The sequence below is a fragment of the Propithecus coquereli genome, unplaced genomic scaffold (genome assembly GCF_000956105.1).
Source record: "Propithecus coquereli isolate 6110/MARCELLA unplaced genomic scaffold, Pcoq_1.0 Scaffold115, whole genome shotgun sequence".
NCBI lineage: Eukaryota > Metazoa > Chordata > Mammalia > Primates > Indriidae > Propithecus > Propithecus coquereli.
This window is the reverse complement of record NW_012135525.1, coordinates 5,727,640-5,740,379: the sequence shown is the minus strand read 5'-3', so window position 1 is coordinate 5,740,379 and position 12,740 is coordinate 5,727,640. Positions and strand designations below refer to the sequence as shown.

The 12,740-nt window shown below is 38.1% G+C and overlaps 1 protein-coding gene across 1 annotated transcript in view; it reads left to right on the top strand.

Moving 5' to 3' along the window:
• The window catches only part of BICC1 (BicC family RNA binding protein 1), a 273,849-nt gene that overhangs the window by 242,218 nt on the left and 18,891 nt on the right, over positions 1-12,740 (top strand). The window contains exons 11-17 of the mRNA XM_012657443.1: positions 206-367; positions 961-1,151; positions 1,298-1,430; positions 1,995-2,151; positions 4,344-4,509; positions 7,194-7,233; positions 7,631-7,785. Of these exons, the coding sequence (XP_012512897.1) occupies positions 206-367; positions 961-1,151; positions 1,298-1,430; positions 1,995-2,151; positions 4,344-4,509; positions 7,194-7,233; positions 7,631-7,785 (1,004 nt within the window). The remainder of the gene's footprint in view (positions 1-205; positions 368-960; positions 1,152-1,297; positions 1,431-1,994; positions 2,152-4,343; positions 4,510-7,193; positions 7,234-7,630; positions 7,786-12,740) is intronic.

Sequence of the window (12,740 nt, the reverse complement as noted above, 5' to 3'; positions counted from 1 at the left end):
TCTGTTTGTGGATAAGCTAATTCCTGTGTGGGAGTTGTATAATGCAATATTTCGTGTGAATATTTGAAAGAAAATCTGTCACCCATATTTTATACTTAGAAAATATCAGATTATGTCAGTGTGCATCCCAAATGGCAATATTGGTGCCATCTCTATTTTAAAATCTTGAATTTCTGTGTATTGACTTTACGTTTATTTGTTACAGGTCTTTTGGGACCCACCACCTTATCTTTAAACACTTCGACAACCCCAAACTCACTCTTGAATGCCCTTAATAGCTCAGTCAGTCCTTTGCAAAGTCCCAGTTCTGGCACCCCCAGCCCCACGTTATGGGCACCCCCACTTGCTAATACTTCAAGTGCCACAGGTGAGTATCATTCAAGTATACTCAGAGGCATATATTCTTGGATATTATTGGTTTTTTAAATAAAAGTTACTAATGACTTGGTTTCCGTAGGGAAAAATTATGGTTCACAGCATACTCCAGCCGAACAGAAATTCCCCAGTGTGTAAATTAGTTAAAATAAAGCACAAAAAAGGAAGTGAGTTTTTCATACAGGTGTAAAATATAATCTTCAAATGTGATAAGCAAATTAGGAAAAGAGTATGATGTGCAGGAAAGAGTGGCAAAGGCACATGAAGAGTATTGACCCTGTAGTTAGGAAACGCTGGCTCTAGTTGGATTATCTTGCTTGGTAGTCATGAGCACATGCTCAGCCTAGCTAGTTTCCTCATCTGTATAACGAGGGGCTTGGGCTATATATTCTCTATGGTGTTGTTCCATTTTAGTATTCTTTTCTGTCCTTACAATAATGTTAAACCTATTTGCAGAAGGTTTCAAAATTGAGTTCTTTTCTGAATTTGCAGCAACAAAAATGACATTTTTTTATTGTTATTGAAAATAACAGTGGTGATGCTGAGTTTTTTCCTGTCTAATATCTGTCTTCATGAAATGTATAGGTTTTTCTGCAATACCACACCTTATGATTCCATCTACTGCCCAAGCCACGTTAACCAATATTTTGTTGTCCGGAGTGCCTACCTATGGGCACACGGCTCCGTCTCCCCCTCCTGGCTTGACTCCTGTTGATATCAACAGTCTGCAGACAGAAGGCAAAAAAATCTCTGCTACTTTAAATGGACATGCACAGGTATTGCCCTTCTGTTAGAATGGTGTGATCTATGCTGTTTGTAAGAGATAAGCCACTGGTAATAATGGTTAAACCTTCACCTGAAATGAATTTTAAATTGTAAATTTATGATCATATCTATATGTTATTTTCTATTATTATTTCAGTCTCCGAATATAAAGTATGGTGCAATATCCACTTCATCCCTTGGAGAGAAAGTGCTGAGTGCGAATCATGGTGATCCATCTATCCAGACAACGGTGTCTGAGCAGGCATCTCCCAAATCAAGCCCTGCAGAAGGTCAGGAACTGTATTTTTCCTGCTGAAATTCAATCTAGTTTGTTACCTGGATAACAAGAGGGTCGTAGAGAGTCTATGCAGTGGTTTCGAGTTGTTTTTGCTAACCAACTATGACTCATCCCGAACTATGTAGAAAGACAATGTCTTGAATAAAATTCCAAAGAACATGGTGAGAAATTAACTGAAAAGGACTTTCCAAGGAAAGAATCACTTCCACATTACATTGCACCTTCCTAAATTAAAGGGAAAGGTAATCGGGTAGCAGGAAAGCATCAACTTACCAAATGCGAGATATATATATATATATAAATAACCGAGTGTCTTTTTATAACCCTTATACCCCAAATAATCTTTAAAAAATATGAGGATCTTATCTTCAAATTGGGTTTTTGTGACAGCCTGAATTTGTGAAGGTGTCCTTTTTGCAGATGAAAGCTGTTACACCCGTGTCAGGCTGATCATGTCACCGTAGACTTGGGTTCTGGGTTGTTTCCATTGTAGGTAATTATCAACTGTCAGATGATGATGTTTAGATGTCTCACTTTTTTTTCTTCTCCTCTGCAGGTTGTAATGATGCTTTTGTTGAAGTAGGTATGCCTCGAAGTCCGTCCCATTCTGGGAATGCTGGTGACTTGAAACAGATGATGGGTCCCTCCAAGGTTTCCTGTGCCAAGAGGCAGACAGTGGAACTATTGCAAGGCACGAAAAACTCACACTTACAGTATGTATTTTAATATTAAAAGCCTTGATCCTTTGAAAGAAAGTATGTAACAGGCTAAATTTGTTTTAAACTCAATAGTTAGTACTCTTCAGTTCAAGTCAGGTTTGATCTCATCCATGAGCTTTTTCATTTTATCTTTACTTTTTAAAAATTTTTATTGAGGAATAATATCTGATGATTTTCACCCTTTTCTGTTGTCTCTATAGCTCCTCCCCTATTTAGTTGATTAGGTTCATACCTGTGTCCTCTAAACCACCTGTGTTGTTCTGAAACCTTAGCATTCTCTCTGCTCTTCAGTAATCAGCAGGGCAGTTTTTATTCTCTGTTGTTGGTATGAATTTTCCAACTGTGCATTCTCTTTCATTTGGCTTTGAATTTCTTTCTGAAACTATAACTCCCTTTTTTCCATGGTAATTAATTGTGAACTTTTAAATAAATGCTTGGTGATGTTATGATTTTATTCATTCCAAATCATATTGCGTAGAAATATATAAATTGTATCAAATATAACTCTCCCTTACCATAGTGCAGTTACGCATGTGGCATCCTTACTCTGTTTTCTTTTTCCATTTATTTTGGGCAGTCTATACAATGAGAGGTTTGTCCTTTCACTGTCCCACCTACCCCATCCACCTGATTTCTTCTACTGTCTTATTTAGTTCATTGCGTATCCTTACAGAGTGTCTTTATGCAAAGATTGGCATATATATTCGTGTTTTCCTCCCTTTCATACTAAAATCCATTTTGTTTTATAAACTTTGGTTAGTTAATCATTATTATTCCCATTTTGTCTAATTCAGCTTTATCTGTGTTTTTCTTTACTTGGCACTGATATTCAAAATTAATGTTGTTTGGTATAGGTTAGAGAAATGATTCTGCTTTCCTCTAACTATTGAAGCATTTGAAGTATACACTCATTCCTTTCATCACTGAGTATGTTCTGAACCTTCTCATCATCTTCATCTGGATTAAGCTGCAGCCTTCAGAATGGTCTCCCTGCCTCCAGTCTCTGATCAGCTTGATCTGTCTTTTATTTTGCTCCAGTAAATTCTCTTGGAAACACAAATCGGATCTTTTCACACTGTGGCTTAAGAACCAGCACAAGTCTGAATTGCATGTGCTCTTCTCCAGGCTTTTGGCACCAGTGAACTTGCGGATATCCTTTAGTTCCCAATTCATATGTCCTGTGTGAAGCCTCTGTCAACATTTGTCAAGCAAAGTTCATTGTTCCTCCTTTTGTATTCCAATAGTCCTTTCTAAATTATTCTAAATTCCCCTGGCACAACAGCTGAATAGTTGAATAAATAAAATCATGAATTAATGAATAAATTCAGCTCTTCATTGATACTGTGTATCCCTATTTTATTTGAGTCTAACATACAGTTGGATTTGAACTTGAGGTGCATGTATTCTGTATGTATCATGTGTTATATGCATCGAAAAAGAGGTGTACCTAAAGTCAAAGACAGGAGGAAAAGAATAGGAAAGGGATTTTTATTGATGGACAGAGAATCCTAATTTAGGAAGGACAAATGCCCCTCTACTCTCAGCATTTTTTAGCCAAACACAAGTGAACTCCAGCTGCTTCCGTCTCCAAAGACAATAAGGAACCACTTCAGAAGCCTCCATTATAAGAAACACTTTCATGCTCTGCCCATTCCCCTAAACATGCTCTGGAGAATATTTCTCATTTATCTGCTACCTTTATTTGTTATCAATATCATATGCATATTTCACACACATGAATTGCATCATCTGCATGCCTTCAGATTGGATCTCTGTTTACTTTGCATGCATGAGTCACTGATGTTTCTTTGATGTATAAAAATTGGAAATCTTGTCTGTACAGCTATTCCACCTGTATCATATGGAATATACCATATATGCCATATGTATAATGTACATAAATGTATATCATGAAATAGTTTCAAGCTCTAGTCCTAGAGTCACGATGCCTGGGTTCAAATTCTGGCTCTACCATTTACATTGGAAGTGTGACCTTTGGACAAGGTACTTTCCTCATCTGTGAAATGAGTGTGACGGTAGTACCTACATCATAACATTGTTATGAGGATTAAATGAGATGTAAATAGTTGGCAATGGTAAACATGCCTAGTAAATGTGGCACATAGGAAACATTCAGTACATTTGTATGGATAGCGGAGTGTTAAATTCCAAACTCTGTTTCACAGCAGCACTGACAGGTTGCTCTCAGACCCTGAACTGAGTGCTGCAGAAAGCCCTTTGGCTGACAAGAAGGCTCCAGGGAGTGAGCGAGCCGCAGAGAGGGCGGCAGCTGCCCAGCAAAACTCTGAAAGGGCCCACCTTGCTCAACGGTCATCATACGTCAACATGCAGGTAATGGTAACAAAACAGGAAAGTCATTCAAACATAGGATGCTTGAATTAGGGTATAGAGAATTCAGTGAGTGTTCAGCAATAGTGCAGAAATTAGGTTTTCCTTCTGTAATGCCTTCAAAATGAAATTTAAATATACTGTAGTTTGCTATAAACATTAAAACTGAAATACTAAATTTAGCTTAAGTGGGAAGAGTTCTTTAAAATATGACATTAAAAATGGTACAAAATGAGCTGTGTCACTATGTCTTATGCAAATAACATTATTCATCTGTTACTAGAAAAAATTTTAGACAAATGTGAGGGACTGTGTTGCTAAGTATTACTGCCTCATGACATAGTCTTGGATAAATAGATATAATATTCTTCTGTCTGTGAAATGGAGATGATAAATTTGGTGCTATTTAAAGATAGTTGTGAAAATAATGTGAAGTTTTATTTATTTGAAAATAGATGCTGAATACTGATGATTGTGTTAGTTCACAGATTTTTATGATTATTTTAAACAATTTCCTGAATAGGGACTTTCTCTGTATCCATTTTCAAAGTATTAGGCTAATTATTCAAAATAGACTATTGTCCATGAAATTCAGAAATCTGGTGTTCCGTATGGATCACAAATATGAAAGATAAGGATTTTGTGCTTTCTGTTTTAGAGATTTCTACAAACATTTGATTTTAGAACCAGAATTACTGGGTAGACCTATTTCAAAGTAAGGGATTTATCACCCTTATCCCTCTCCCTCTAAAAAAGAGGAAAACTTTTCACAAAATGCTAGAAACAAAAGTGCTGCCATAGATATGTCAAGGAAACTAACTCACGGAACTAAATTATGCTACTGCAATTTCAGTGCAAACTCTAGTTCAATCCTCGTCTGTTTTTTAATCCTTTGCATTCGAATATTTTCATGAGTTTTTAGATGAATGTTTTTACAAAAGCCATGGCCTTTATAATGTGTCAATGTTTTAAAAAAGACATTGATTACATTTTCTCTGAATTTATTTTCAGTTAAAATAAATCAAAATTCTCTCATTTAGGAAATATCAGATCCCCTTTATAATTCTTTATGGTTTTCGTCTGTCTTGTGGTTCTCGTCATCTTTTTCATCAGGTTTATACCTTCAGTGAACCCAATTTTATGTTTCTTTCTTTTGGGGTGGATGAAATGTTCTTGATGATAGAATTGCAACTTATATAGATGTAATTGTGCTGTTAGTGAATAGCTGACACTGAAAATCACTAAGAAATCAATGATAATAGTCACTGAGCATTGGCAGGGAGAAGACTGAAGACTCCCTGCTTTCGCTGGCTGAGAATGATCTTTGTCTCTTGATCGATCTTGGAGTGCTATATCTCCAACTCTCTTCTCACACTTATCTCACTTCCTAATTTATAGTTATTTCCCTTTCTCAACCCTCCTAAGACTGTAAGTCATTGAGGCCATAGATTATTTTTGATTCATTTTGTATTCTTCCACAGAGCTCAGCACAGTCTCTTTAACTAGTATGCACTCCATAAATATTTATTGAGCAAGTGAATTTAGGTTCTCCCCACCTCTTGCCCTTAGATATTAATAATTAAAGGTTGATTTGAATTCCCAGTGCCCTTTTAGTCCAAGGGTTTCAAAAACACCATCAAACTGCTATCTAAAAATCTGGCTCTCCTGATTTATTGCCATGTTTTTTGTTATCACACATCCTGGTTTGTCTGGGACAGCCCCTGTTGACCTTTATTATCCTGGCCTGATTATTATTCACAGCACATTTCACTCTCAGAAGTGTCCTGTTTCAGACCATAAGTTATATGGTGTAATCTTCCTGGGAGAAGGGTTAGAGAGCTCTTGCCAACTGGTTCTTGACCTGGTGGGCCTTTGAGACATGCTTAAATCAAGTCTGAGTTAGTTCCTAAGTTGAAGAGTTGATAACACTCACATGGCATTTGAGATGTAGCTATATCTGTACTCCTTTCTTCAAAAAGATCTATCTTGGTCCCTACATACACCTGATTGCATCATAGTTACTCATTCAATGTAAAGGGAATAAATGAATAGTGCCATCCTGTGCAATAAAACGTAACTAGATTTAATTTTATTGCATTGTTTAATGCCATTATAGGTTAAAGCTAGACATTTGCCATTTATGTCACTTCAAAAGCAAAGGCTATGCCACTTAGGCTAAATAATTCCTTAAGTTGCCTTGACATCATACCACTTCAGGCCATGCTTACCTAAATGAAGAGTTGATTTTGAGACACAAAGGAGGCCAGTAGCAACCTGACAGCATTTTGGTAATGTATTATTTTGAAAGTTAGCATAACTGTTACGGAGTTATTTACTATACTTTAGCAGATATTGGCCCTGATGTGCTAGATATTTATGGTAGATAAGAATTTTTTTTTTCTTTTTGAAGGAAAAACTCTCTTGTCACTGCCATGATTTAAAATCAGAAGTAGTAATTCATTCTAATATATTAGTTTTGAAAACATGTTTAAATTTATCAGACTTACTGATAAATCGGATTTCTGTCAGAATCGAATTTCTGTCACATTATGGTGCAAAGCTTAGCATGTGTCTCAGGCAGATGAGGGGATACAGTCAAAACCTGTGTCTGTCTCTAACTGTGGAGTATTGGCATGACATTTGGAAAGACTGACGATAAAGATATTTTCTCTCTGTTTCATTTTCAGGCATTTGACTATGAACAAAAGAAGCTATTAGCAACCAAAGGTATATGATATACTAATGATTTATACTTTGATTGCTTTTTAATACACTCATAAATAGTTTTTTGACTATTCATGGTGAATTGAGAAATTGGACACTCATTAAAAAAAAAACCCAAAATGTTTGGGTTCAGGTTGCACAAATTCTGTTGAGATTAGACATATTTTGTTGAATAAGTTAGCATTAGATCAATTAAGAAATCATGTAGCATTTTTTCATTTACTGTTACTTTAGTTAAAATGTTTTATTAAGACATTTTAGGCATTTTGTGTTGAGAAATAATATTCAGTGATAATTTCTTCACATATCAAAGAAGCAATGCCTATCATTGGTATTTTATTTAAGCAATATGTTAAATATATCAGGCATTTGTTTTATTAATATATTCTGTTTTCCAAAGCTATGTTAAAGAAACCAGTGGTGACGGAGGTCAGAACGCCCACAAATACCTGGAGTGGCCTGGGGTTTTCTAAATCCATGCCAGCTGAAACTATCAAGGAGCTGAGAAGGGCCAATCATGTGTCCTATAAACCCACAATGACAACCACTTATGAGGTTTGTTGAGTCACGCCCAACCCATTCTTCCTTTCTGTTCTCTCAGCAAAAGCAAACAATCATCCCCCCCCCATTTTTTATGTACTCAAGGGAAAGTGATTAGTGGTCATTTATTATTTCTAGTCCTGTAAACATATTTTTATAAAATGAGTGCAATCATATATATTATGGTCTTTTATGTATCTTCTCTCAAAGTTGTTGAGATGTAAATTTGGATGTGTGTTTTCGTTGGGGCTGGGTTGTGTCATAAATGATAGAGTAGGAATGAGATTAAGAGAAAGGCAAGGTAATAGTTCAGAAAAACGGATAAAGAGTTCTTTTATCCAGGGGTATCACTAGCAAAGCCACCATAGGGGGAAAAGGCAAATATTCAACAAAAACAGGTTTTCAGATATGAGTTAAAAATTCAGTGTGTTCAGACGTGCCAAGAACACAGCAGGAAGTATCTCAAACAAGAGCTCCAGAATTTTTATGTTTCCCAGATGTTGGCTGTGCTGCTCAGGGTGAGAGTGGGAAGCTGGCATTCTTACCATTTGGAGGACGGATCCAGAGTTCCAAACTCCTCAGCCAGGCTCCACGTGACTCACCAAGCAGGACTTTTCCATTGGAGAGTATCGGATTTTGGCTGTAAGCCTTTGGGAGTGGGGGTGGGGCTAGAGGGCGCGTGCGCACACACACGCAACGCGGGGACACTGCGGACCCGGAGCGGATGCAGACGATGAATCCAAGAATCACAGTGTTCAACCAGAGCACCGTAGGCTGAAAAACAAATACCGGTTAAGGGTTTCACAATTGTTAGTCTAATAACTAGCATTTGTCGATTGACCTTCTTTTCTCCACCCATTTTCTTTGTAATAAATTAGGCTGTTGATGAAAGGCAAAAGCAAACATGCTGTTTTTTTCTTTGTCTCTTGGAGTAAGTGAAAAAGCAAGTACTATTGAAATACTAAAAAGAACAGTCTCCTATGAGTTTCATTGTTAGAGTTATAGTGGCAACCTGGCAGGCTATATTTAAAGATTGAAATTACCTTCAGCAGCGAGCATGCAGGGACCATTATGAAAAATGCTGAGGCTCTAGGAGGTATACTCCTCTTCCTGCCATTACAGCGCTGAGAGAAAATAAACATCTCCTTTTGTTAGCAGAGACCATAAAACTGCTGTGCTAATTTTTAGACTTTCAACTGATACACCCTGTGGTTGTCCCTCTCACTCACCCCTGCATTTGGCAGAGTGAAGTGTTAGGTTGTTGATTGTGTTCTGTAGTTTCAGAGATGAAATATTTAACTTTTGCAATGCTCATTGAGTTCTGCTCTCCAAGACCAACAGTTTGACAAGTTGAAAATGATTCTTTCAGTAATGTATTGCTGAAGTGCAGGGGCTGTGGGGTCTGCTGACCACCACTGACCAGACGTGTGGCTTTGCTGAGTGACTTCACTCTTCTGAGCCTGTTTTTGCCTTTGGACTGTATTCAGGAGGGCATCGGGGAGAGCATCCAGTGCTTAGCATAGTGCATGGTAAATTCTTAGCAATTACTTATTGAGCTGCTGTTATTATTTCCACTGGAGAACTTTGCCCTGAAGAAAACCAGGGCCTGCTGAAAGATGAGATTATGTATACCAAGGCGAGTTAGTGGTATTGCTGCACATTCAAGCTATTTATGCTTTTTGTATCCAAAGATACCTTAGGGTAGTATATGAATGCATAATGAATTAGTAATATTTATCTTAAATCACATTCATTTAGTTCTTTGTGGTTTATAAGGTGGATTTTCATCCAAAAGTTTATTCTATTCCCATAAACTCCCAGTGAAGAAAGAGGGCTCTAGAATGGTTGTGTGTCTTACTCAAGGTTATGGTCAGTAAGTGTCAGAGAGAGGACTTGAATTAATTTTACAAAAATATCCTCATACTGCTCTTCTTAATGATTTAACCCAAGAGGGTCCATAGCAAACGGTGATATGTAGCTGACCTACAACCATGTTGCCCCTTCTTTCATGGGTATAAGAGTCACTCGGAGAACTTGATACAAATGCAGATTCTGCCTCCAAGGTCTCATTTGGCAGGTAAGAAATGTCAGGTATCTGCGTTTTCAGCAAGAACCGAGCATGGTTCTGATGTAGGCATCTCTCATGAAACCGTGCTATAAAGGGACATCACACTAAGGGGCATGATGGCAGAAACGGTCATAGGAACCTGAAAGGCTCTTCTGCTCTAGCACTTTGCAAGGATGGATTGACCACTTTCTGTGGGCAGAAATGTGCAGGGTCCCTGATTCAGTGGCTGAAACCCCTCCCTGTGGCTTGCCTTGCTTTGAATATGGTGGGTAGCCTGCTCCACCATCCTGGCTGGTGTCTAGCTGCCCATTGACATTGAAAGATGGGGAGGGAGGGCGAGTGGAACCAGCTGGATTGGAACATGGGCATTCACTTGTAATCTTTTCTTCACTGCCCCTTTAAATGCTACTGATGGAGACAGATAATCAAGCTTTCTTTAGGATTGATGTTCTGTAATAGATTCTCCCTGGTATGTAGGACTTGAACTTTTCCAAGGGAAAGGGCCCCTCACGTAGCATTCATTTTCTGATTTTCTGCAGCAGTTACTACCTGCATGTGCACACCTTTCCTTATCTTCTTCCATGGCTCCGAAAGATTAAAAACAGTCAGTAAGGGGCACTCGTATGGATTAGGATATGGGGAAGCACCTGGGGAAAAGTGGAAAGAACGAATTTATTAAAAGAACCACATCTATGCTTATAGCACTAATATTTTTAATTTGAAGAAGGCCTAGACACACTCTACTTTTCCTTACTCTTTTTCCAAAGAAAAATAAAACAAAATGAGCAAGGAGAATGCTGATCTTACAAGAAACAGCATGTTCTGCCAGTAGATCCTGACAGGTGAGAGCTGCGTGCTTGGTGTGCCAGGGACCGAGGGTTTCCTGCTTTAGCAAGTTTGCTTGAGGCAAGAACTTGGTACCTCAAACTCTATGTTCAGTGTCATTGAAAAGCTAGACTTGAGCTGGGTTTTTTTTCCAGTTTTAGGGTAGCTTTGAGAAATTAACTCATTTCAAAGAGCTCCTTTAAATAAGAAGCAGGCACTTTCAGGCTTTTCTGTTTTCTCCAAGACTCAAAAATGTGACCCTGTTTCCTTGATATTATATAGGGACACCAAAAGTCAAACAAAAAGCTGCTTTGACCTGCAGTATCTCTGTCACCTCAACAAAGCTACAAAGAGGTTTGGGATTTTCCTTTTCTTTTTGCCGTCCATCTCTTAAAAGCATAAGTAATGATCACATATTCTCCAGAGCAAATAAAAACCTGCATTGAAAATCAAAGATGGTTTTGAACTTCCCCAGCACTGAGAGTAATGAGGTTATCTGATTATTTTAAATCTTACAAATCTAAGAGTGACAATATTAAAGATATTTTATTAAAGATATAAATATTAAAGATGTTTTCATTGGAAAAGTCATTTTTTGGTATCAGGAGCCTTCATTTCCTTATATCCAGTCCCAAAATTCAGCAAAGGCATTCCATAGATGGAGGGAAGAGAATCCTTGAGATTTATTCAGTAATTCCACAAATATTAAGCACCTTATGTGTTCCAGGCACAATTCTATGCGCTAGTGAATATGAGGTTCTTGGTTTTGTGGATAGAGCTTTCTTTCTGGTGGGTAGAGAGGAACACAACACAAGTAAACAAGAAGGCATTAGGTGATAAAAGCCCCTAATAAATGTGAAACCAAGGCTGCTTTAGATTGGGTAGCTGAAGCAGGCCTTATGAGCAGATGACATCCAAGCTAAAACCTACATGACAAGAAAAGGCCAACCTTGTGAAGATCTAGGGAAAGAGTCTTAGGCCAGGGAAACAGCTAGCATGATCATCCTAAAGGCAGAGGTAGCTGGTGAGTTCGGGGAGCAAGAGGAGGATAGGGTGGGTGCACACTGGTGATGAGATTGGAGAGAGGCAGAGGCTCAGTTTTAGAACACATGAGCCCGTGGTAAGGTACAATGGAAGCTCATTACAAGACTTTACACAGAGGCAAGATTTGTTCTAATTTGCATTTTAAAAAATCAATCTTGTTAGTTTATGGAAAATGGATTTTAGGGGGAAGGGTGGCAAGAGTAGAATCGAGATGGCTATTAAGGAGGCAGTTGGCAACAGTTGTGGAGATGGAGAGAAGTGTGCAGATTTGGAGTATGTTTCAAGATGCCACTGATAGAACTTGCTGATGCATTGGATGTGTTGTGGGAAGGAGGGATCAAGGATAAGCCTTAGACTTTTGGCTGGAGCAGCTGGGTGAGCAGTGGAGTCACTTGCTGGGATACAGGCACTCAGAGAGAGAGGAGTAGGTTCGAGGGTAGCTGGGGGAGACAGGTCATCAACAACTCAACTTCAAGCATGCTAAGTTTAAGATGCCTATCGGACAGTAAAATGGAGGTGTCAGTTGGCACCTTTATGATTTAAATTTCAACAGAGAAGTCAAATCTAGAGATAGGGCACTGCTGTCATTAGACTTTGAAAGAGGTTGAGATTACCTAACAACGAAGCGAACAGAGAGAAGAGAAGGAGTCCTAGGACAGAGCCCCAGGGTAATCTGACATTTAGAATGGAAAATATTTAATAGAAGGAATATCCTATAAAACATACAGTAAGGTTGTCAGAGAACCTGGGGACTAGGGTGCCCTAAAGAAGGAAGTGTTTAAAGGAGGGCATGGCCAACTGTGCTTATGCTGTCGCAAGATGAAATTGAGTGATTTTGTCAATGTGAACAGTAAAGCATTCTCTTGGAGTTACCCAATGAACCTAAAACTTTGCAAATCAGAGATTCTTGACTTTAATACTCTAGGCAGCACAAAGTAGGGTATCTGTAATATGGTGCTTAAATAAAAGAATAAAGGAATGAATAAATGCAAGTTAGGTGCATACTTTGAGATGTTTTAAATTATTTTTATTT